At 41.4% G+C, this 27,104-nt stretch overlaps 1 protein-coding gene across 2 annotated transcripts in view; it reads left to right on the top strand.

Moving 5' to 3' along the window:
* The window catches only part of DPYSL5 (dihydropyrimidinase like 5), a 71,023-nt gene that overhangs the window by 29,412 nt on the left and 14,507 nt on the right, over positions 1 to 27,104 (top strand). For both annotated transcript variants that reach the window (XM_087959353.1, XM_026671482.2), the window contains exons 3-9: positions 20,161 to 20,319; positions 23,866 to 24,045; positions 24,596 to 24,664; positions 25,031 to 25,075; positions 25,369 to 25,444; positions 25,841 to 25,997; positions 26,235 to 26,376. In XM_087959353.1, the coding sequence (XP_087815479.1) occupies positions 20,161 to 20,319; positions 23,866 to 24,045; positions 24,596 to 24,664; positions 25,031 to 25,075; positions 25,369 to 25,444; positions 25,841 to 25,997; positions 26,235 to 26,376 (828 nt within the window). The remainder of the gene's footprint in view (positions 1 to 20,160; positions 20,320 to 23,865; positions 24,046 to 24,595; positions 24,665 to 25,030; positions 25,076 to 25,368; positions 25,445 to 25,840; positions 25,998 to 26,234; positions 26,377 to 27,104) is intronic.

Raw genomic sequence — 27,104 nt, 5'->3', positions numbered from 1 at the left:
TTCCAAATGGCTGGTAAGCGGGAGGTGTCATCTCTTTTATTCATGCTGTGTGGGCGTTTTTCTATCTCTATGGCTTCTCTGATTATTCTGCTGCTGTGGTGTTCAGTTTTGGCGATAGTTCTGGTATTTTTAAGGTCAATCTCATGTCCTGTGGCTTTGAGGTGTTGGACCAGGGAAGAGGTTGGTTCTTCTTTTTTGATTGAGTTCTTATGTTCTTCAACGCGTGCACTTATTCTTCTGTTAGTTTGTCCAATGTATGTGGTGAGGCAGGCAGTGCAGGGGATTTCATATACTCCTTGGTTTTCTAACTCGATTTTGTCTTTAGGGTTTCTTAGGATGGTGGATATTTTTCTGTTTGTGCAGAATGCTGTTTTAATGTTGTGTTTTTGGAGGATCTTGCTGATTTTGTCTGTAGTGCCTTTTATATATGGGAGGAGGGCTTTGCCGTTCTCTTGTTCTCTGTCTTGGATTTTGGTTGGGGTTTCTTTTTGGATTAGGTGGGTGATCTTCTTTCTTTGAAATCCATTGGCTGTTAGTACGTTGGTGAGAGTGTTTAGTTCGGTTTTTAGGTGTTGTTCATCAGCTAAGCATTTTGTTCTGGAGATGAGTGTCTCAGCTACGGAATTGATCTGTGCTGGGTGGTGGTGTGAGAGTGCGTGTAGATAGCGGTTTGTATGTGTTTTCTTTTGGTAGATGGTGTGTCCTAGGGAGCCATTGGGTTTTTTGTATACCAAGACATCTAGAAAGGGAAGTTGATTGTTAGCTTCTGTTTCCATGGTGAATTGTATTTTGGGGTGTAGGCTGTTGAGGTGTGTGAGGAAGTTGTTCAGTTTTTCTTTCCCGTGTGGCCAGATTATGAAGGTGTCATCTACGTATCTGAGCCAGAGTTTGGGTTTGTGATCATATTTTTCTAGAGCTTGTGTTTCAAAGTGTTCCATGTAGAGGTTTGCGATGACAGGTGAGAGGGGTGATCCCATGGGTGCTCCTTCTATTTGTTTGTATTTTTGTCCATTGTAGGTGAAGTATGTATTGGATAGACAGTGGTTGGTCAGATCTAGGATGTGCTTGGGGGGTTGTATTTGTTTTGGATGGCTGTCAAGGCTTCTTTTATTGGCACTTGGGTGAAGAGGGATATGACATCGAAGCTAACTAGTAGGTCGCTGGGTTGTAGGTTTTGTTTCTTTATGATCTCGATGAACTGGAATGAGTTTCTTACATGTGAGTTGATGGATTCTGCATAGGGCTGTAGTTGTTTGGCGAGAAATTTGGCTAGGTTTTGTAGAGGTGAGCCTATGGAGCTGACTATTGGTCTAAGTGGAGTTCCTTCTTTGTGTATCTTGGGGAGACCATAAAGCTTAGGGCATCTGGATGATTTCTCTCTGGGTATGATTCTTTGCTGGATTTCTTCACTGATGGGGGAGGCTTTTATTTTGGATCTGGTGGTTTTTTCCAGGTAGGTGGTGGGGTCTGTCTTTAGGGGTTTGTATGTGGGGTCTAGGAGTAGGTTGGTTAACTTGGTTTGGTAGTCAGATGTGTTCATAACCACTGTTGCGTTGCCCTTGTCTGCTGGTAGGATTATTATGCTGGTGTCTTCTTTCAGGTTACGTAGTGCAGTTTGTTCTTCTTTGGATAAGTTGCTTTTGGGTGGTTTGCTAGTGCAGAGGATGTTGGTGATTTCGAGTCTGATTCTATGCTTGCACTGGCACTATGCTTACATTCTATGCTTACATTCTATGCTTATATTCTATGCTTACACTGCTTGCACTGGCACTAAGCCGAAAGCACCAGCCTGAAGATGGCGAGTGGGACCTCGCCGAAACGTTGCCTAGATACTTTGAATCTTACGCGGGATAGAACCCGAATAACCAAAGATCCACATACAAATACCCGCGAGAACCTCAGAAAACAAATATTGCACCTCTACGGGGAGGAAACCCACCATCTGACCAGGACTTATGAAAAACTTGAAGTCCAAAGAGCTTCCATTTTATGTGACCTCGCATTCCTATGCAACTGCCGAGATCAAAATTTAATTCCCACAAGCTTCCAATTGAAATTCCACACCAACACAGCAGCCACCAAACGCATCCTAAAAAGAACAGAATTGGCCCTAATTAGAAATGAACTTCACACAAAAAGATTTCTCCTAGACCAAATCAACAAAGATCTTCTTACACTTCACCTCAGACTCAGCAACAAGATTCACCCCTTACTTTGGGACAAATCCAAACAACTCGCTGTCTGGAGAGCCGAAACACAGACCACCCTCAAGACAGACACACACACCAACAAACTCAGAAAACTACAACAATGCCAGAAACCAACTCCCCCCCCTCACAGCCACACATGAAACAAACAGTGCACAACATCTCAGACAAGATCCTCACCGAGCCGAAACCAAGGTCCTTTCAAAAGGATTCAACTTTGCTGTTGCTCCCAAACACATCCCCACAGAAACCATCATATGCGGAGTTGAAACCAGCCTGACCAAAACCAACCCTGATGAGGCTAATAGAATCAGACTCGAAATCACCAACATCCTCTGCACTAGCAAACCACCCAAAAAGCAACTTATCCAAAGAAGAACAAACTGCACTACGTAACCTGAAAGAAGACACCAGCATAATAATCCTACCAGCAGACAAGGGCAACGCAACAGTGGTTATGAACACATCTGACTACCAAACCAAGTTAACCAACCTACTCCTAGACCCCACATACAAACCCCTAAAGACAGACCCCACCACCTACCTGGAAAAAACCACCAGATCCAAAATAAAAGCCTCCCCCATCAGTGAAGAAATCCAGCAAAGAATCATACCCAGAGAGAAATCATCCAGATGCCCTAAGCTTTATGGTCTCCCCAAGATACACAAAGAAGGAACTCCACTTAGACCAATAGTCAGCTCCATAGGCTCACCTCTACAAAACCTAGCCAAATTTCTCGCCAAACAACTACAGCCCTATGCAGAATCCATCAACTCACATGTAAGAAACTCATTCCAGTTCATCGAGATCATAAAGAAACAAAACCTACAACCCAGCGACCTACTAGTTAGCTTCGATGTCATATCCCTCTTCACCCAAGTGCCAATAAAAGAAGCCTTGACAGCCATCCAAAACAAATACAACCCCCAAGCACATCCTAGATCTGACCAACCACTGTCTATCCAATACATACTTCACCTACAATGGACAAAAATACAAACAAATAGAAGGAGCACCCATGGGATCACCCTCTCACCTGTCATCGCAAACCTCTACATGGAACACTTTGAAACACAAGCTCTAGAAAAATATGATCACAAACCCAAACTCTGGCTCAGATACGTAGATGACACCTTCATAATCTGGCCACACGGGAAAGAAAAACTGAACAACTTCCTCACACACCTCAACAGCCTACACCCCAAAATACAATTCACCATGGAAACAGAAGCTAACAATCAACTTCCCTTTCTAGATGTCTTGGTATACAAAAACCCAATGGCTCCCTAGGACACACCATCTACCAAAAGAAAACACATACAAACCGCTATCTACACGCACTCTCACACCACCACCCAGCACAGATCAATTCCGTAGCTGAGACACTCATCTCCAGAACAAAATGCTTAGCTGATGAACAACACCTAAAAACCGAACTAAACACTCTCACCAACGTACTAACAGCCAATGGATTTCAAAGAAAGAAGATCACCCACCTAATCCAAAAAGAAACCCCAACCAAAATCCAAGACAGAGAACAAGAGAACGGCAAAGCCCTCCTCCCATATATAAAAGGCACTACAGACAAAATCAGCAAGATCCTCCAAAAACACAACATTAAAACAGCATTCTGCACAAACAGAAAAATATCCACCATCCTAAGAAACCCTAAAGACAAAATCGAGTTAGAAAACCAAGGAGTATATGAAATCCCCTGCACTGCCTGCCTCACCACATACATTGGACAAACTAACAGAAGAATAAGTGCACGCGTTGAAGAACATAAGAACTCAATCAAAAAGAAGAACCAACCTCTTCCCTGGTCCAACACCTCAAAGCCACAGGACATGAGATTGACCTTAAAAATACCAGAACTATCGCCAAAACTGAACACCACAGCAGCAGAATAATCAGAGAAGCCATAGAGATAGAAAAACGCCCACACAGCATGAATAAAAGAGATGACACCTCCCGCTTACCAGCCATTTGGAAACCCGCCCTCATGAACAGACGAGTACCCAACATGATAAATGACACCAGACCCACACCCATGAGGGCCACACAAGATGCCACCACCACACTTCCACGTAAAAATCAGACTCACACCCACACAGAAGATGAGACACGACCACAGACCAGAAGCCGCACTGCAGCTGCATCACTACCCACTTCAAACTCCTCTGAACCATACATGAAGCGAACTGACCCCCACCATGAAGATGTGGCACGACCACGAACTCGAAGCCAAACGAACACAGACCCAGACCCCAAACTCAAAGCCATATTAAAAACCCAAAATGCTACATCACAGCCACCTGCTCAGGACATCACATCAGAAAACTCAAGAAATTACACCTCAAGAACTCAAGAAGTCACAACACAGCAAATGACCCAGGATATCACAGCACAAGACCAAGGATACCACAGCAATAAATCTCACAAGGTCATCACACAACCCATTACCCAAGCTGTTACTACACAGGAGGCTAATGGAAAAGAGATCAAAACACAAACGACCCAGGAGATTACAACGCAAGACCCAGGATACCACAACAAAAGAACTCACAAGCCCATCACACAACCCATTACCCAAGCCGTTAAAACACAAGAGGCTAACGACCCAGGAGATGACAGCACAAGATCCAGGATATCTCCACAACAAAAGGCCATTACACAGCCCATTATACCAACATCAACTCCATCAACCAATCAAGAGGCTGCAGCACAGCCAACCAGCCCAGCACACCATCCCCCACCACTTGTATATAGAGAGAGAGATGGCAGCTCCGGTCACACACTGCTTGCACTGGCACTAAGCCGAAAGCACCAGCCTGAAGATGGCGAGTGGGACCTCGCCGAAACGTTGCCTAGATACTTTGAATCTTACGCGGGATAGAACCCGAATAACCAAAGATCCACATACAAATACCCGCGAGAACCTCAGAAAACATATATATATATATATATATATATATATAAACTTAAGATATATATATATATATATATATATATATATATATATATATATATATATATATATATATATATATATATATATATATTTGTTTTCTTAAGTTTTCGCGGTATGTATGGTGTTCGGCTTGGTTGGGTATTTTCCCACGTCATTGTAGTTCTTTTAAAGTTGTAGCAGCGTTTCAGCAGAATCTCATCTGCCATCATCAGGCTTCTGTATTGTCACACACACACACACACAATACAGAAGCCTGATGATGGCAGATGAGATTCTGCTGAAACGTTGCTACAACTTTAAAAGAACTACAATGACGTGGAAAATACCCGAACCAAGCCGAACACCATATATATATATATATATATTTCTCTTAAGTTTTTTCTTAAGGATGAAGAAAAAACCATTCTGGCACAGCAATAGGCTGCCCCAAATTCAAATCTGAAACCACTGTAAAAGCCTGACTCACAAATGAACACTATACAGAAGCCTGATGATGGCAGATGAGATTCTGCCGAAACGTCGCTACAACTTTAAAAGCACAACTACTATGACGTGGGAAAATACCCGAACAAAGCTGAATGCCATACACACACATACATACATACATACATACACACACACACACACACACACACACACACACACATATATATATATATATATATATATATATATATATATATATATATATATATATATGTGTGTGTGTGTGTGTGTGTGTGTGTTTTCTTAAGTTTTCGCGGGTACTTACATGTATGGCCTTCGGCTTTCTCATTTACTCTGAGAAGCACAGAGCCGAAGACACAAGCCTGAAGATGATGAATGAGACTTCATCAAAACGTTGCCTAGATACTTCCAATTTTACGCGGGAGAAAACCCGAATAACCAATGATCCATATATATATATATATACAGTATATAATAAGCAATAGCTCGGCAGTTTATTATTTCATTAATTACATTTAATCTAATCTAATGACTTGGTGGCTTAAGTGATGTAGAAAACTATTAAAACATCTACAATGCATTTAAAATAGCATTTATAACAACAATAAAGAAAAAATAAGTAAAAAATAAAAAGTGTGTGTGAGAGTATTTTGACTGTTGCACTTATTTGTTATATTTCTTTATTCCACTAGAAGGGAGGCAAGCTTAGTACAGACATTAAACTTGGGAGAACTGCAGAAATATTCTTCTGCTTGAGCTGAAAATCACTGTATTGTCTTAATTATACTCTTTTGGGTTTGTATCACACCTGTTATTTAGGTTTGCATGTGTGAATAGAGAATATAAAAGAATTTATCTCTGCCTCAAAACTTCCAGATTTTTACAATTTGACATTAGCCTACTTTTGGGTTAGTGCTTTGATAATCCTGATGCCATCACTTATCTTCTGGTGGGCACCTTATCTGGTATACTTCTTTGATCCTGATGCATGAGAGAGCCAAGGCTCCCAAAATCTGTGCTGCTTTGGTGATTATTAAAAACAAAAAAAATGAAATAATTTCTACAGTGTAACCTCCTGATCACTTCATGTATACCTAAGTGACTAGAAGTTCAGGTGTTCCTTAGAAAGTAGAACAATTTCATTAAAAACAAAAAAAATTTACTTTAAAAGATCAAATGTAAAATTCCTTATTAAATTTGTGATTTACAAAAGTATATCCAATGTTTCAGGTGGACCACAAGATGGCAGTGGTCTGCTACAAATGGTGCAATTTCCTTTGGGAAACAGGAGAGATGCTTTCTTTAATAATACAGATTACAAAAATATTCAAAATAAAATTAATATGCAATGTTAATATGCACAGGATGAACAAAGCTAAAATTAAGTATACAACTTCCTGGAGTAGTCCATACAAACAGAAACACTTACTCATCCTTAGCTGGGGATTCAAAGAATCTTAGCACATTCTCTGGCTGGAAATTCACTTAGGTCTATAAAAGTAGAAAACTCTTAAAATGTGTCCCTTCTCTGGTTTACCAATGAATGTCTTTCCCCTGAAAAGTATACTTTGATCAAAGTTTAATTATTTTTTAGCTCTAGCATGCACCTTTATCTCGAATAGTCCTTAGATACCTGCCTTTGTTTTTAAATCACTCAAAGTGTCAGAATAGATTATACAATATAGGAGATGCCAGATATTTTTGTTTATTCTGCATAGTTCAAATGATATAATCTTATGTTTATATTCATAACTTCTAAACTATGTTAGTATAGCTTTGATTTATTTCTAGAAAAAACTTTATATGACCTGCATACACACTCCCAGCCAAGGGAGGAATTGAGATTATCTCTCGGGAGGGAGGGGGAGAGAGAGAGGGAGAGGGAGAGAGAGAGGGAGAACTCCCTTATGAAGATAATGATTCTGTGTCAGAAGGCTAACCGAATGTCTGATTCTGTTTGGGGTGCTTAGTTGACATTCACAATAGCGGCTTAATTCTAAATTTCTGGTTGATCCTGAAACAATGGGAGCTGGGGATAATCTTGTGCACTGTTAATCTTTATTAGCTATAGGATCTATTTATTCTCTAAACTGGGAACCCAGTTTACTTAGTTTATCATTCATTATATTAACCCAGAAAAATTGATTCAGAATTGCTAAGTGCGTTGCTTACCAAATTCAAATCTCTATAATCAGCTATCATTAGATAATCTTTACTAAGTTATCAAAAGTCATTCATTCACAACTGAATCCACTCCAGTATTGAATTACAAGAAAAAAGAATCAGCGTACAGATAATGTAATAAGTAAGCAAAGTAGTAAACAGCCAACCAAAAAGAATGGATGAACAGCTGTCTGGGAGAGGCATGATGCCTTACAAAAGAAGACCAGAAGAAAGCAGCCCAAGTTTTTAAGTGGTGGAGCATTCTGCATCCTTGGTGCCATGCTGGAATAAGCTGGAGTACACCAATAGGGAATCTTAGTTGCAAGGCCTTTAGAAAATAGCCATGCTGAAACATTTCTATTTCTGTATTTGAGTCTCAGTTATGGACTATGGACTCAGCTATTAAATGTCTATCCATCAATAATTATTAACTTATGTGTTTGAGGAACAAACTACCAATGGAACAGGTTCTTTGGGTGTGCACAATCGTTCACATTATTTGTTCCAAAACCATTATTTTTCCATGTCAAATGATTGATGGAATTTCTTGCATATGAATGTTTGTGTTCCAAGATAAAGTTAATCCTTCAGGTATCAAATGATTCATAAAATGAAGTTTTAATAGCTGTGGCTCCAAACAGTGAATTAGGACCTTGGTTGAGGGAGATTGTATGATCTGTTGTGAAGCCCCTGCTCCCTTTCTTCTCAAGAGGGAATTATTCATATTTACCCATCTCTTGCATGTAAGTCTTACAGGAGAAAAATCTGCCTCTGTGGCAACAAGAAGTAGAGGTACTATGTGTGGTACACAAAAACCAAGTTAAGGAATGATGGTGTTTAAGAATGGCAGTAACACAGCAGCTTACATTAAATATCTTATTCTACTTCCATAAGGCACAAGCATTCTTTCTTTGATCATCTTCTAGTAACAATGCATTACCTGTAGAGATTTTGCATTGGCAAGTCACATGCAAACCTGATTAGATACCTAATTAATTAATTATCTGCATCTCACCCATTGTTAGACTCTTGTAAAAGGCCTTGCTCAATGTGAAACAGCTGCTGGCAGTTGCTATTGTGTGAGAGAGTAATGTAATAGTATGTATTCTTCCAGTAGTATGTATTCCAGTAGTAGTATGTATAGTATGTATTCTGCCAATTTGAGAAGGGGAGGAAGCAGTTGGGCCCCCACTTCCTTGGTAAAGGAAGGCAAACTAAATGGTTTGAAATCTGTGCACTTATTAGAGTTGGCACTTTTATACTCATTTTGTGATACATTGGTACTGGTATCAGCAACACCCCATGAATGGAAAGCAATTATTCTCCGTTGAGCTGCTGCGAGCATCCAGATAATGGGAGGTGCTCTAGTCTTCGCTCTGATAGGCTGAGCTATAAATTGAAGGAACGCTCCTCCTCTTCCACGTGACATCTCCACGCGTTCCCCCAGTTTTTAGCTCAGCCTCGCAGAACAGGCAGCTTTAGCTTTTCGCTCCTTGGCCGAATTGGGATTTATCTCTAAAACTATTCAGGTTTGAATTTCTTCTTATTTTTCCTCCGGTCCCTGCGCAGTTGAACTGTCCTTAATAGAAGGGGTCGTTTGTTTTTCGCCCCTCAGGGGGAGATTGGGGGGTTTTAGGGCCATTTCGCCCCCTCCACCCCCCTCCTCTGGTGCCTGCCCTTCTAGCCGCATCGCAGCGGCTTGTGTTAGCGCACTGCATAGCACGTCGTAGCGTCTTTCCCCCCACGAATGCAGGAGAGAGAGAGAGAGCTCTCTCTCAGGCCCCTCGTCCTGCCGCGTTTCTTTCGGCAGTTTCTTTCCTTTTAGAGGGGTTTTTCCTCCTCCCTGAGTGAGTGCTGGTTCCGGCGGCCATTTTGGGTGCGCCTCGTGGCCGGCCGCCATTTTTGTTGTGGCATTTTTTTTTCACTTTCGTTTTTGGCTGCGATGAACTCCTAGGCGTGCCAACCGCCTTTGTATTAATATTACCTTATTCAGGTTTTATTATGGCAGAAGGAAATCCCAGAGGTCCTTCTTTGAAGGCTAAAGCAAAGACACATCACCTGCGCAAGCGGACCGAGGAAGCTTCCAAAGCCTCTCAAAGGGACGCACTTAGGCGTCACAAGGCTTTGGAGAAGGAGTTTGATAGGCGTTCTAGGGAATCTCAATCTGTACCACCAGCCCCCCCTACCCCCTCTACTTCTACTCACCCTCTTCCTTTGCCAGAACAACCTTCTGTTTCTAGGCGCAGTTCTCCCGCTAGAAGCCTCCAGACTACCCGGCCTGAAGCAACCTTCACGCCAACCGCTGCAGGTTTGCGTCCAGAAAACCCGGCCTCATCCATTATCCCAGACAGCATTAGAGAATGGATGCAGATGGCTATCAAACAAGGAATAGCAGAGGGCATGCAACAGTTGTCCAGAACTGGATCCCAAACGATGGCACCTGAGGTTGAGTCGATGTCCGGAAGATCTCTCTCCAGGCCGCCGTCACATCACGGTCAGGTACCTTCCCATGTGGAAGCCCCATTCCTGGAAGAGGGGGGTGAGCCAGGAAGAGGAAGAAATGGGGTTTGAACCCTTCAGGGAAGAGGAAGGTTCAGACAGGGGGTTGATCCAGTATTCAGAGCCATTCTCTGAGGTAGACCCCATGGAAGGGGAAATGTCCGAGGACGAGGGCATTTCCCCTGACCAGCCAGTACACGTAGGCTTATTTAAGCCACACTTGTTTAAGTCCTTGTTATTCAAGGCAAAGAATGTTTCGGGCCTGATTCCCCAGACCTCTTCTGAACCATCACCGGCGATCCCGGGGGGACCAGAAGACTTAGTTTTCAGTCAGCCGGTCATCGAAACCGAGGTCGTTCCAACTCCCCCGATTTTTTCCGATTTGGTCGCTAGACAATGGGCCTCTGCCGGCCCCCCTCCCGCTCCCTCCAGTCAAGACAAGAGGTTGTTCAATCTCATGAAAGAGGCCGAGCGCATTTGTCGATGGGCAGAAAGACATCTCTTATCCATCAGGGCAGAGCACATCTCGGGGGTCTTGAACGTCCAAGCAGACTGGCTGAGCAGGGCCACGCTGGACCAATCAGAATGGCGTCTACACCCCTCCTTATTCAGGGAGGCGGCAGCGAGGTTTGGTCAGCCTGTGGTGGACCTGTTCGCATCTCCCCTCAACGCCCAGACACCGAGGTTCTTCTCTCGTTATCCTGCCGACGGCGCGGAGAATCACGATGCCCTGCGCTGCCCTTGGCCCACCGGGCTTCTATACGCCTTTCCACCCCTCCCGCTAATACCCAGGGTGATTCAGAAATTGATCATCGAACAGGCGGAGGTCCTCCTAATAGCCCTGTTTTGGCCCAGGAGGCCGTGGTTTGCGGATCTGCGCAATCTGTCAGTGGCACCACCGTGGAGGATTCCCCTCAACAGGATCTCTCTGTCCCAGGGCCCTCTTCAGCACCCGGACCCGCAGTGGCTTCAGCTAGCCGTCTGGAGGTTGAGCGGGAAAGATTAAAGGATGAGGGTTTGTCAGCTCAGGTCATCACTACCATCTTGGCAGCAAGGCGGCCTTCGACTACTCGTATTTATGACGCCACCTGGAAGATTTTTTGTCAGTGGTGCCGTAAGTCATGCGTGAATCCGCTCTCACCTTCGATCGCCCAGCTCCTCGCTTTCCTACAAGCCGGGCTGGATAGGGGTCTCTCCCCCAACACTCTGAGAAGGCAGGTCGCAGCCCTGGCAACGGTGATTTCTAGCAGTTCTTCTGGTTCACTCTCGCACCACCCTCGCATAAGGTCTTTCCTTAGAGGGGCTTCCAATATTCGTCCTCCAGTGATTCACAGGTACCCTACCTGGGACCTTAATAAAGTTCTGATGGCTTTAACTAAACCTCCTTTCGAACCCCTCATGGAGGCATCTCTTCAGTTCCTCACACTCAAAGTAGTGTTCTTGGTGGCAATAACATCAGCAAGAAGGATATCTGAAATAGCAGCTCTATCCGTAAGAAAGGATTTATGCGTCTTCCACGCTGATCGGGTGGTTCTGAGGCCAGACCCCGCTTTTATGCCTAAAATCAACTCGGCCTTCCACAGATCTCAGGAATTAATCCTACCTAATTTTTGCCCCAAGCCTTCTCGAGAAAGGGAAAGGCAGTGGCACACTCTTGATGTGCGAAGGGCTCTTCGTATTTGCATCTACCGTACTCAATCAATCAGAAAATCTGAATCCTTATTCCTGTCCTTTCAGCCAAAGACGCTGGGTTGCAAGGTTTCCCCGTCTACTGTTGGTCGTTGGATTAGGGCCACTATATCCAAGGCCTATATAGCACAGGCTCTTCCTGTCCCTAGTGGCATTACCGCTCACTCTACAAGGAGTGCGGCAACCTCGGCTGCCTGGGCTACCCAGGCGTCAATTCAGGACATATGTCGAGCGGCTACCTGGGCCTCTCCATCTCCATTCATACGCCACTATAAAATCGATGTTTTCTCCTCAGCTGAGGCTTCCTTTGGCAGGCGAGTCCTTCAACAGGTGGCAAAGGAGCCAGAGGTGATTCCGGACCAGATGGACTCCCTCCCGTAGGACAAGCCAGGCTTTGGTATGTCCCATTATCTGGATGCTGCAGCAGCTCAACGGAGAATGGGCGTTGGTACCTACCTGATAAGCCCGTTCTCGTCGAGCTGCGTAGAGCATCCAGCCCCACCCTATTTGGTCCGTCTGGGGGGGGGGAATCCCGTTTCGGCCAATGATGTTTATAGTTCAGAGTTGAGTCTTTTAATATAGTTGACACGAGAGGATAGTTGTTGTCTTCTCGTCTTCGTAAAACTGGGGGAACGCGTGGAGATGTCACGTGGAGGAGGAGGAGCGTTCCTTCAATTTATAGCTCAGCCTATCAGAGCGAAGACTAGAGCACCTCCCATTATCTGGATGCTCTACGCAGCTCGACGAGAACGGGCGTATCAGGTAGGTACCAACGCCCATTCTATTTCCTCTTCCTGAAAAGAAGGAAATATTCATCAATATTCATAGTATGAGATGAAGGAATAACCAGTGCGTAAGTTTATACTACCATTTCACTGGTTGTATAGTGACATAGAAGTAGCTTTAGCTTTCATCACCTTGGAGCACAGCCTGGCCAAAACCCAGTTTCAAATGCTAGAGTTCCTACTTTATAAAATAGAGTATCTGAGAGATAGTTTTTTATTATTAAACACACACACACACACACACACATCTCACAAGCAAGCAACTTTTGGCAGAAATGCCTCTTTTTTTAAATAGCTTGAAGCTCATCTGCTTGCTGCTGCTATCACCTCTTGAGGTTGGCAGGAGCTGTCCAGACTCTTGGTGCTGAAGGAAATTGAATCCATCTGTACTCACTAGACAACAGCAAGATGTAACATGACTTTGGATAGATGCTGTTGCTATGAAGCTTAGTAATGGAATGGGGCTTTATGTCCTTTTCCTTAGCTTTTTACAGTCTTAGTATGAAACCTGAATTCTGATTAACTATAGATTAAACTTCAAATCAGTTTGTATATATATTTAGAGGATAAGAGATTGTGAATGTGTGACTTCCATTATCAGAATTATCCAGTCAGAATGGTAATTACTGAGATTTGTAGGAATTGAAATCCACATGCTTGGAGGGTGCACAGACTGTAAAAAGCTGCTTAATAATATTCCCAAACCTTTTGCTATGGACAGAACTAAGATCCGTGGTGACGCAGTGCTTAGAATGCAGTGCTGCAGGCTAACTCACTGCTCACTTCAGCAGTTCGATTCTGAACTGCTCAAGGTTGACTTCAGCCTTCCATTCTTCCTAGTAAAATGCGGGCCCAGATTTGGGGGACAATATGCTGATTCTGTAAACTGTTTACAGAGGGCTGTAAAGCACTATGAAGCAGTATAAGTCTAAGTGCTATGGCTATTGCTAACTTTACAGATGAGTTTCCCTCAATTGTATCTTCCACAAGAAAGATTTATTTCAGGTCTTTCACTAACAACTAACTTTCTTAATTGACAAAGGCATGTGGAACATATTTAATTTCTATCAACTGTTACTCAGTTGAAAAGACTCTCAAAAATGCTTTATGTATTATTAATGTAACTTGGTCTATGTCTATAAGGTCATTATTATAAGCTTTTTAGTTAGTCTTAATAAAAATTTGAAAATACTAGTTTCACTTTCTATCTCATATTACATATACACTCAACTATTGCCTATCTGGCTACTTTTCATAAGGCATGTGTAAATTAGTATCTGGTTACTTCATGTTTCAAGAAGCTTAATATGGATCTGCAGTTGCTCTTCCTTGGATACATGCCCAAACCTCCCAACAGATTCAATGTTGGGAGTTATTGATTCTGTTACTGGAAACTAGCTGTGAACATGTGAAGAGGTACAATTCCTTTAATTAGCTTTGGGGAATAATTCTCAGATGGGAGGTGGTAGTTGAGAGGCAGCAAATTATTGGATTTGAACAAGATTGTTGTGACCACTGAATTATTCGTCTGATTATCAATTTAAAAAGATCCCTTATGTTCTACAGGTATTTGTTAGGAGTAAAAATGCCATTTACTGCAAATGAAAGCTTTTATTAATACAGAACACTTACTAGATCTCCTTTTTTTAAAATTAAAAAATCTGTATCTTTTCTCACTCAACTTCACATGAATGCCAATTTACTGATTCCTCTACTATTACTTGCACAACAACAATACCAAATAAATGCATCATTACATTAGTTGCTGCTTTCTATATACTAACTCCATTTACAAACTCAGAAAAAATATATGTATTATATTGTTGAGCATGATTACAGATAGATAAGCTACAACTCCAGCTCATAATCTGGGACTGCTACACTACAGCCCATAATTTGGTCCAAATACCATATTTTTACTCCGCTTTCTCCTTTCCCAGTATTTGCTGAAATTTCTCCTTCACCTCACTTCTGGCCTGATAAGTGAGGGAAATTCATTTCACCCATCATATTCAATCGGCTTCAGCCTTGTATTCAAAATAATTCTTATCTAAAATTAATTTGTTGGCAACTTTGTCCCAGTATTTATGCTGGTTTCTGCTTCAATTTCTAAGAGTTTCTCCATGTGCTTGGAAAACTGAAGATCAGTCCCATTTTCCCTTGAATGGAAATGGAGAGTAATGGAGTTACCTGGATATATTCCAGAAGAAATATACAGTAAAGGTTGCTAGTAGTTAGATTTTTGAAGTTAAGCAGTAATAAACAGCCCTATCTGATACATTGCTTGCCAATAGAAATCAGACATAATGAACCATCTCCTGTCAAAAACTGAGATTGTCCTAAAAAAAACCTTTCTTGCCTACAGATTTTAGATAAGTAGCTGTCAACACCCTGTCCTCATATATCAGTCTACTCATGATGTAAGTGGAGGACAGGCATCCCTAAAAGCTATAATAAGGAGGTCCTTGTGCCGATGCCTTAATTATTACCTGGTCTTGAACTTGTATTCTTCTGGTCTGGGATAATGTAGAAGCCTGTATGCAACTGCTTTTGTGCACATACCCATACTGTATATGCTGATGCCTGTCCTGAAACTTCATCACACAATATCATTGGGTTTGGGGTTGTCACCATTCCACTCCAGTGTATCTGGGGTTGCAGTTAAAGCAGAGCCAAAACCGAAAAACAGAATGAGGTACATGTAGCTTTTTTTTTTTTCTGAGCAAAGCAATAATGCAAATGATGAGGTTAGACTGGCAAGAAACCAGAAGTGGTTGTTGTGACAGAAATCATTCTGCTCAAGACAGTCCTCATGAGACAATGTGGGCAATTGCCTGCTATGTCGGGTCAGATTGATGGTGGTTTAGCCCAGAATGCCGCCTAGTAGAAGCACTTCTTCTGAGTCTCAGGCAGAGTGGGATTCATAAAAATCCAGGCAGTGAAACATGGATTATTCAGTATTCAAAGCAGATCCTTTTGTATGAGTAAGTTATTGTATATCTACTTAACATACATTATATTAACATTCTGATTATTTGAGATAGGTTATTGGCATATTTAATTTGTAATAGTGGAGCCAATAAAATATCTGCCTTGTCGGAAGAAGTAGCCCCTGTCAGAATATCCATTTTTTCCAGTGATGATATGTATTATAATTCATTAGCATCTCAAATCCCATGAGTTCCCTACTTCTGATCTTAACTTTAGATCCTATTTCTTCTAGAAACTAGCCAGATGTTCCTAGCTGTCAGGCTGTATTCTTTGGAGCTAGCAGTAAATCATGGATACTCCCTGCTGTAGCGCAGCTCTTTATCTAGACACGTGAAAGGCTCAGATAAGATTTATTTGCTGCAGACAAAAACAAAGGCATTTAAAATGGTTGATTGCCACACTGCAGTGGTGCAAATGATTATTATAACCCTGCAGTGGTTCAAATTAACGGATTCCAATTGGCATGGTGTTTCGTGGCCTTGAAGCTGGGCAGTTTTATTTTACCAAACAGCTCTGCTAACTCCTGCCTAGCTCTCCTATCAGGAAGTTCCAAAGGAAAGCATATGGGCAGTAGCTTTCTCCTTTTGATTCCCTGCCAAAATTTTGTTTTGCTGAACATGGAGCTCTTGTTCAGCTAATATCCTGGCTATTGCAAGGAGGGGTTGAATAAGTGACTGCCTGTATTCATGAGGTTAATTATCCCTTTGCTTGTGGGGGGAGCTGTCCCTGAAAGAAGCTGTCCGCAGCCCCCTTTTGAAGAGACCATCTCTGGATCCTACTTTCCTAGAAGACTACTGGCCAGGCTTAAACCTTCCTTTTGTGAGGACTATTGTTCAGACAATTGTGGCAGATCAACCCTCAGAATCCTAGAAATCTTGACCTTTTTCAATCAGACTTCAGCTCAGGTACAGAAGGTTTGGTTGTTCTTCCAGATTATCTTTATTGGAATTGGATGGGAGGGAACATATTGAAATTGAATAAAAGCAAAATGGAGTTGCTATTTGTATATCAGGTTCTCCAACAACACTCGTATTGGAGAATCCTGATATACAAACAGCAACTCCATTTTGTTTTAGTTCAATTTCGATCTGTTCTCTCCCTCTTAGGCCTTTCTATACACTCTAGGCATCCCCTACAGTGAAATTATACCATGCCTCAAACTGTTGCATGACCTCCCACAATGGTTTCATATCAACAGTATCAAAAGCCACCAAGAAATCTAAAAGCAACAGAAGAGGCACATCACCCTCACCCAGTCCCAATAAAAATAATCTGGAAGAGCAACCAATGCCACCTCACGGGCAGGTACGACCTGGAAAGAAGCAGATTTGCAATTTGAGGGTTGTTTTGAACTCTCAGTTCTTGCTTAATCACTGAAGGAAGAACCACCAGCTCCAGCTGGTGTGCTAATTGCAGTCTTACCTGGTGCAGGAGGACCTGGCATCGTTAACTTGTACCTTTCTTACCACCCATACAGATTATAATAAGATGCTTCGCATGAGGCTGTCTGTAAAGACTACATAAAAATTACAAAATATAGCAGCCTAATTGTTAATAGTTTCCAGTCTTGGGAACATGTAACATTAATGCCATAGTTACTGTGCTGGTTACCAATTCAGTTTAGGTAAATTTAAAGTGCTGGTTTTAACCCATAAAACTCTATAGATTGGCACTTGGGTACTTGTAGGATAACAGATAACAGATAATCAGAGTTGGAAGGGACCTTGTAGGTCATCTAGTCCAACCTCCCGCCCAAGCGGGAGACCCTACACCATTTCTGACAAATGGCAGTCCAATCTCTTCTTGAAAGTCTCAACTGATGGCGCTCCCACAACTTCCGAGGGCAAGCTGTTCCATTGATTGATTGTTCTCACTGTCAGAAAGTTTCTCCTTGTTTCCAGGTTAAATCTCTCCTTGTTCAGTTTCCATTCATTATTCCTTGTCTGGCCTACAGGCGCTTTAGAAAATAGCTTGACCCCTTCCTCCCTGTGGCAGCCCCTCAAATATTGGAAGACTACTATCATGTCTCCCCTGGTCCTTCTCTTTACTAGACTAGCCAAGCCCAGTTCCTGCAACCGTTCGTTGTATGTTTTAGCCTCCAGTCCCCTAATCATCCTGATTGCTCTTCTCTGTCCTTTTGCTAGAGTCTCAACATCTTTTTTATAATGTGGTAAAGAAAACTGGATGCAGTACTCTAGGTGTGGTCTTACTAAGGCTTTATAGAGTAGTATTAGTACTTCCCTTGATCTTGATTGTATCCCTCTGTTAATACAATTTAGGATTGCATTAGCTTTTTTGGCTGCTGCTGCACACTGCTGGCTCATATTTAGCTGGTTGTCCACTAAGACTCCAAGATCCCTCTCACAGTTACTGCTATTGAGCCTGGTTTCACCCAGTCTATATGTGTACCTCTGGTTTTTCTTGCCTAAGTGTAGGACTTTACTTTTCTCTATATTCAATTTCATTTTATTAGATATGGCCCAGTGTTCTAGTCTGTCAAGATCCATCTGGATCTTGAGCCTATCTTCTTGGGTGTTAGCTATTCCTGCCACCTTAGTATCATCTGCAAATTTAATAAGTTCCCCTTCTATTCTCTCATCTAAGTCGTTAATGAAGATATTGAAGAGTACTGGGCCTAAGACGGAACCTTGTGGCACCCATTGCTTACTTCCCTCCATGTAGACTTAGATCCATTAGGGACTACTTGTTGAGTATGGTTTGCCAGCCAGTTGCAAGTCCATCTAGTGGTGGTGCTATCTATTCCACTTTTTTCTAGCTTACTAAGAAGTAAGTTGTGGTCTACTTTGTCAAATGCCTTGCTGAAATCTAAATATATTATGTCCACAGTATTTTGCTGGTCTACTAATTTAGTCACTAATTTAGTCACAGATCATCCCTTCCATTCTATATTTCACGACCTGTTAGAACAGAGGTCTCCAAAATTGGCAACTTTAAGACTTGTGGACTTCACCTCCCAGAATTCTCCAGCCAGCTGTGTCCACAAGTCTTAAAGTTGCCAACTTTGGAGACCCCAGGGTTAGAACATCCTTGTAGCCTTTGGGGACATAGGGGGAAATGAGGCTAGAAGCCATTATTTTTTGAATTGATTAGGCTTGGTTTAAACAGGGATTTCCCGTTATCTATTTCTGGGTTGTTAAGTAGAACTGCCTACCTCTGGCCTATTAAAAGAGTATTTCTGAGCATATGTTGAGTGCTTTATCTCATCATTCTATCATTGAGTGCCTATCTCATCACTTCTAAAGTTGGAGGATGAAGAGTTAATGGTTTCTTGGAATTAGTAAAAAACATTTCATATAAACAATATTGTCCCATTAGAGACATGCCTGGACCAGAGAGATTCTAATACATTTAATAAAAATTATTTCGGAGGCCATCTAGTCTAGCTCCACGAACCCCAAATCTAAGGCATGACACAACTCTTAACATTCCTGATAGATACTAACCGTAAGATACTAACCATACAAACTCTGCTTACCTCCAGCAACAAGAAATAAAAATAAACATGTTTTGCTTTTCTGTATAGCACTTCCTGACCTGCAGAAATTTGTTAAGACTTCTTTGAATATATAGTTTGTTCTTAAGAAATGAAGAAAAATCAACAGAAAAGCAGAACAAATGAGCCTAACCATTCTACTTCTAAAATCTCATGCAAAATTCTCTTTGGCTTTCTAAGTCAGCTGACTGCTAGAAAATAAAAAATAGCTAAAGATTTAGCTATTAACATCTTAATAGCTAAATATTTTTTCCTGTACTTTTGAACTTTTTGCACGAAGCAGAAAAAAATGAAACTATGACATGGATCTGATGATTAGAAAAAAAGTTAGATAATAGAAAAAAAAATGACAGTTATGTAGTAAACTTAGAATAAGAGTTTAATAGCTGCAAATTTATACTTTGCAATAAAAGCCATTTCTTTATATTTCTTTTTCTTTTTTCTGCACTTTCAGCTTTGCTTCTATTTCCATTCTTCTACATCAATTATTAGTTTTTGTTAGTTTTTATTTTTGTATCTGAAAATTTTTAAAAGTTATCTAAAAACTTTTTTTGCATTACTATTGGAGGCAAGATGGGTTGTGATTATTCTCTACTGAATGTAGTCTTTATCTGGTATCAGCTGGCTATACTTTCAATATAAATTGAATGGCCTTCTTTTATTTGATTGGATATTTAAAAAATTGTGATTCTTGGGTGGGAGGATTTTTAAATATTTTAATATCCTGTTGTTGCTAACACCTGTAATATATTACTTTTGCTAATATGAGATGGTTACTATGATTTATATTTAGCTCCCTGAAAGCTGTAAAAATGATGCAAGAAAGGAGTAGAAATAATTTCAGATATATAAATATAAGTGTCTAAAGGATTGTTTTCTTCCTCTATATGTAGGCAGCCCTGGTTGGGGGAACCACCATGGTTATTGGACACATACTTCCAGATAAAGAAACTTCCCTGCTAGATGCTTATGAGAAATGTCGCAACTTGGCTGATCCAAAGGTGTGCTGTGATTATGCCCTGCATATGGGCATCACCTGGTGGGCACCTAAGGTAAGAGGGGTGAACCTGGTAGGGAATATGAAGCAATTTTTAAAAATTGTCTAGTTTAGTATCCTCTGTACTACTAGTCTTCCAGATGACTTCTAGTCGTCTTTTTAGGTTCAAGATCCTCTTTAGCAAGCATAATATTTAGGCAGTGATTTTAATTCCACCTTAGGAACAAAGCCAATTGGGCAATCTTGGATTGCTTTCCCTGTCTCAGCCCCAGAAAAAAGGCAATGGAAAATCTTGCTAAAAAATTGCAGCAACTAATCCAGATAGTTTTCAAGAATTAACATTGCTTTAAAAGCACACAATTTCTTCCATGTAGCGGTTGTGCTGCTGATGCAATCCACATTTGGCTTGACTGCAGACCAGAAGATATTCCTATCCCATCAGTTAATGTCTGTGTATTTAAGAACCAGTAAGACCCAATACTGGATTCCTATGTATGTACAATATTTGAATGCAAGTATATAAGATTTCTATTGTAATGTCACCATATGTGTTCCAGCATTAGCCTTCAGTGTGGTTTTTCATGCTGGGACACCCATAATTGAGCATGCTGGTTGAAGATTTTAGGAATTTAAATAATACTTAGTACTATAAAATTGAAAACTGTTCTAAATTGACAAGAAATGACCCTCTAAAGTAGCTGGCAGTACCCTGTCAAATCCTACCAAAAATTGAGCTTGAACTGTGGCCCTGCCCTGTTCATCCAAGATAATGATCATCAAAGCCCAACAGCCCAGCCTTCTGCCAGTGTTGCGTACAGGTTTTTATCCATTGTCCTGTCCTTATGTTGTCATCTGCTGCGGTCTACTTCAACTCAGCCCTTGTGCAGTTCCTCTTACATAGTATGTATTTAGCCTCAAACATCTGGAGCTTGTTCAGGAACTAAAGACCCTGCTTACTGGATTATATACATCCATCCTCTGGCCAACTTGTCTAGGTTGGGTGATTGAGGATACAGTGTTTTTTTATTTGGGTTCTGCAGCTGAGTCGTTTTTTTCTCCAACCTTCTACCATCCTCAGTTTCTGACAACACTCTGCTTGAATTGCTTTTCTTTCACTCTGTTCACTCTGCTCTGAATTTGCTTCTCTGGAAGTTTTATCCTCTATGTCTGGTCCCAGAAGCTTTAAGAAGAAACATGCTTTGGAAGAGCTTTTTCCAAGTTGAGCCCAGGGCTACAACTCCCAGAATCATGAACTCTGATGGATTTGTAGTGTAGTATACTTGGAAAGAGATGGATGGAGAAACACTAGTTTGGAATAGTGAAGGAGCAAACAGAAAAATTGGAAACACTTTATTCACTTCATACTTCAATGTGTAACTCCAAAATGGCTTTTTAGTGACTGTAATTATATAGCACACTTTACATTGTTACTCAATTTATCCATGGGGGGGGGGGGTTTCATTCATTACTGTACTGCTTTTAATTCTGCAGGCAGTAGGTTGTGCCATGGTTTTCCCTTGCATTTCACTAAGTTGGTTTAAAAATATTGTCAGTATCAGGACTCTTGTTTTAAAAACCTTGTGAGCATCCTAAGGAAAGCTTTTCCTTATGGAGGGCCCGGCTCAGCCCTCTTGTACCACTTTCTGGGCTGTCCTTTTTCTGACGGGGAGTGAGAAGGAAGAAGCATGCTGTAGCTAGCTGCTTTAGGGCTTGTGATTATAGAATATCATGTAATATTTTTCCTTTAGGCATTTGGGCCGCACGTGAACCATTGATAACCATATTATACATATATACGATTACATGTAACTTGGTTTATATGTTTTGTTTTATATTCTAACTTTCGTGTTTCATAAACGTCCTATGAAAAATTCAAGCAGAGCAGATGAAGCTGTGAAAGGACATTCTTGAAAAACTCAGATTGTGACTCAGGGCCCCTAAATAAGAATTATAATGGCTTTCCTTTATCTCAGAGCTTGTCTAGCTAGTATGCAAATACTTAGCACTGCAAGCTAAGGCTTAAAATTGTATCCTTGAAACAAAAGTTTGGGTGATTTTTAACACAATTACTATGCACCAATATGCTATGAAATTTCTTGCTCAGAGCAAGCAATGAGTTAGTTAGGGTACAACATGGGGTGGCAAGAAGGCACATTTTAAAACGCAGGTTCTGACTTCTGTAAAGCCTTTGATTCAGTGGTACACAACAAACTACTCCTAAAACTAAAATCTTACGGTATCTCTGGACACCTGCATAGAAGCATTCCTGTCAAAAAGACAACAAATGGTTAAAATTGGGGGCGCCCTATCAAATTCTGTACCTGTCAATAGTGGTGTCCCCCAAGGCAGTGTTCTAGGACCAACTCTCTTCATACTCTACATAAATGACCCCTGTGATCATATCAACAGCAACTGCGTTCTATTCGCTAACGATGTAAAGCTATTCAACACCACAGACAATACTGCTACCCCTCAAAAAGACCTTCACTATGTATCAGAATGGTCAAACAAATGGCAACTTCAAATCTCAACAAATAAATGCTCTGTCTTACATATTGGCAAAAAGAATCAGGAAATAAAATACAGGCTGAATAGTCAAGACCTTGTTGATGATCCAAACTCTGTCAAGGATCTTGGAGTACTCATTTCTAATGATCTAAGTGCTAGAGCCACTGTAACTACATAGCCAAAAAGGCATTAAGAGTTGTTAACCTAATCCTACATAGCTTTTTCTCTGGTAATATCACACTACTAACTAGAGCATACAAAACATTTGCTAGACCAATACTCGAATACAGCTCATCAGTCTGGAACCCACATTACGTATCTGATATTAACACAGTTGAGAAAGTCCAGAAATATTTCACAAGAAGAGTTCTCCACTCCTCTACTCGTTGCAGAATACCTTGTGCCACCAGACTTGAAATTCTAGAACTAGAAAACCTAGGACTACACCACCTTCGGTCCGATCTAAGTATAGTATATAAAATCATACATTGCAATGTCCTACCTGTCAATGAATACTTCAGCTTCAACCATAACAATACAAGAGCACACAATAGATACAAACTCAAGATTAATCGCACCAAACTTGATTGCAGGAAATATGACTTCAGCAACAGAGTGGTCAATGTCTGGAATACTCTACCTGACTGTGTGGTTTCTTCCCCAAACCCCAAAAACTTTAACCTAAGACTGTCTACTATTGATCTCACCCCTTTCCTAGGAGGTCTGTAGGGGGCGTGCATAAGCGCACTAAGATGCCTACCGTCCCTGTCCTATTGTTTCTTTTTATTTTTCTTATATGTATCCATTTCATTTATTCATAACTATACTTATACCTGTTATCTTATAATCGCTTGACAAAAATAAATAAATAAATAAAACAAACAAATGTAGGTTCTGGCCTCTGGTCATGGATCTTTCACCTTTTTATTTGGCAGTTCTGGGGACCTTGAATTCTGAGTGTCAGACAAGCAGTATTCTCCTATCTCCTTTCTGTCTATGACTGGATGGACAGGATATTTTTATTTGCAAGACTTCTTTAAAATTACAGTGACTAATGTACTCTTTCTTAACCCCATCCCTCCTGGTATCTTAGGTAAAATCAGAAATGGAAACTTTGGTTCGAGAGAAGGGTGTCAACTCGTTCCAGATGTTCATGACATACAAAGACTTGTACATGCTCCGAGACAGTGAGCTCTATCAGGTGTTCCGTGCTTGCAAAGATATTGGAGCTATCGCACGTGTTCATGCTGAGAATGGCGAGCTAGTGGCTGAGGTAAGCTGCTTTGGAGGATTGTAGGGTGGGTCCAACAATGCCACCTTAGCATTGAGTCTGAGCGTCGCTGTTTTCATGAATCTGGAAAGTCTCAAAATGTTGTTGCTGTTTGCCCAGGATGCAAGTTGTATGGATGGGCACACCATTTTCTCCATCATTCTTTTCTGAATGTTGCAAAGCCTGGCCTCATCCCATACATAACTCTCATTCTTATCATTAGTGTCTTCTGAACAATTGGATGTGTTTCCACAAGCCATTTACACTACATATGCAGTCATGTTTTCATTAATCCAGAATCCTCATTGTTCTTATATTTTCTCATTGTTCTTATATTTTCACATACAGTAAGAATTATGGATTGGACTCATGATCTCAGCCACTACACACACTGAAAATGTGAAGTGGGAGACACTTCACACAATCTTTAGATCGTGCATTGGCATTCCAGATTATGAAGTTGGTTTCAAAATGTGTAATTAAAAGCATCAAGAAGGAAAAAAAGGGTACCACTGTCTCAATCCTGAACTTTTTGTTCTGATTCTCTGTACAGGGGGCTAGGGAAGCTCTGGATTTGGGCATCACTGGTCCAGAGGGAATTGAGATCAGCCGACCAGAAGAGGTAAAAATACCATGTGTTTATATGTACACATGCTCATGCATCCTCCAGTCAGAAATTGCTCCTTCCTTTCTTGTCCCATGAACCTGTGTGATTGGATATGGGGACAGGTGGACAGGTCAGGAGATGATTATCTCTGCTCACTGACTTAATTGCTATTTGTAGCACAATATGGGTCTTATTATTGGCATCTTGTGGTGAGAACACCTTACCGTGAAGCTGTCAATTGTTCAAGCTGACTTTAAAATAGTTGAACATTGCTTGAGTGATGGGGCTATGGTAGAGTTTTTAAGCACACATGGGCTACTAATAGCAGAGAAGTAGCATGCATTGTATTTTGCACTGTCTCATGTCCTTTTCTCATTGCAGCTAGAGGCAGAAGCTACACATCGTGTCATCACCATTGCTAATCGGGTAAGAACCAGCTCTCCCCTTCTTCCTTGGGGAACCAAATTTACCCACCTTACTGCTAATGGCTGAGCCCTTATATCCACTACAAGCTTATTCTTTTCAAGGAAGTTTCTTGGGTGGATTCCTTGATATTACACTACATCAGGCCACTTGATCCCTAATTTCCCATAGGCTACTTTCATTATCCAATTCCTTGCGAAAAGGTAGCATGTTTTGTACCCTTCTGTATACATTCTACTGTGAAACCCAGTTTACAGCTCAATCTGATGCTTTCCTCCTTTTTCCTCTTTTGGCAGACTCACTGCCCTGTCTACCTGGTCAATGTTTCTAGCATGTCAGCCGGGGATGTTATAGCTACAGCCAAAATGCAAGGTGAGAGCCAACTTCCAATTCTGAGTGCAAAGACCACCACTTAATGCAAAATGCATAGTGTTTATTATTATTTTAGAACAGCTGGAAAGAAGACTTTGAATCCTGTCTTTCAATTTACCCCATCCTGGTTCCAAAGACTTTTCCTACATTTTAATAGCTATATATCTAAACGTGGCACTACAAAGAGTGCTATTTTCCTCTTCCAATCTCCTACCCACAGTTTCCTCAAAGTCTTTTCCAGGGGTTTACTCACCCTATGCAGATAATTCAATATCAGATAAAGACTGATGAGTTGCCTCATCTATTTATCACTCTATAATGTATTGAACTCTATAAAAAGATTGAATCTAACTCTTTGCGGGGGGGTCAATGGTTTCTCCCCTTTCTTACCTGCAGGCAAGGTTGTGTATGCAGAGACCACCACAGCACATACTACGTTAACAGGCTTACATTACTATCACCAGGACTGGTCCCATGCAGCAGCCTACGTCACGGTGCCACCCTTGCGGCTAGATACAAACACCTCCACCTACCTCATGAGTTTGCTTGCCAAGTAAGAAGCTTTGGATTACTTAACTCTAGATAATACCTGAAGAATCAATTACAACGTAATCTAAAAGGGATAGAAAAGAGCAGATTTGAAAAGGAAAGTCTGTGACCGTTCATTCATTCAGTCATGAAATTTTTAGACCACTCAACCCTACGACTCATGTGAAATCTGGGGTGAAATACCAGCACAACGAACTGTACTTAGGATTTACCCTATGTCTTCCTTTATCTTTCCCCTCAGTGACACTGTGAATGTTGTGGCCTCTGATCACCGACCTTTCACCACTAAACAGAAGGCAATGGGGAAGGAAGACTTCACTAAGATCCCCCATGGAGTCAGTGGGGTGCAGGACCGTATGGCTGTCATCTGGGAACGTGGAGTGGTAAGTAATGGTTTCAGAGGAAATTTGGCTGTTAAGAAAGGAGCAGGAAAGTATACTAAGCTGGTAGAAAAAAATTAAAAACTTGTTTGGATCCAGAAGCAGAGTTTACTGATCTCAGAAATAAGATTCCTGCAGGAGTAAATCATGGGCTTATCATTTTATGTGTCTGTAGATGATCCAGTTTTTAATATTGTGGAAAAAAATTGCTATCCACATTTTCCATGAAAAACCCAATTTCATATATCTTTACCACATTCATCTCTTACAACTAGGAGCGCGGTAGCTCATGCTGTTAGGGCACAGGGCTGACGATTGACAGGCTCACAATTCAAGTCCCGGTTGCTGCCGCATGGCGGGGTGAGCTCTCTCACTCATTCCAATCTTCTGCCGACCCAGCAGTTTGAAAGTGGGCAACCATGAGTAGATAGATGGGTATCACTTCGGTGGGCAACTTAATGGGGACATGAAAGGAGCCCTCAACTGGGCATCTCCTGTGATGTCAAAAAACTAGGCGTCCCCCCCATCAAAAGTGATGTCACCAGCTGACGCTTTTACCACAGAAGCACTTCAATGCTTCCAACATTCCATTTGTGCTGGCACGCGAGCCACAGGCAAACTTACCTCACTGTGCATGCGTGTGCCTCACAGTTGATTTCTTTGGGTTGGTTTGAGGCCTTTTTCAGCCTCCCAGAGGCTTGGAAAAAGCCTCTGCAAGGCTTTTCAGGCCA

The sequence above is a fragment of the Notechis scutatus genome, chromosome 1 (assembly GCF_049901735.1).
Source record: "Notechis scutatus isolate UNSWTSFEM ecotype Mainland chromosome 1, rNotScu1.2, whole genome shotgun sequence".
In the NCBI taxonomy this organism is placed as follows: domain Eukaryota; kingdom Metazoa; phylum Chordata; class Lepidosauria; order Squamata; family Elapidae; genus Notechis; species Notechis scutatus.
This window is presented reverse-complemented; position numbering and strand designations above follow the sequence as displayed.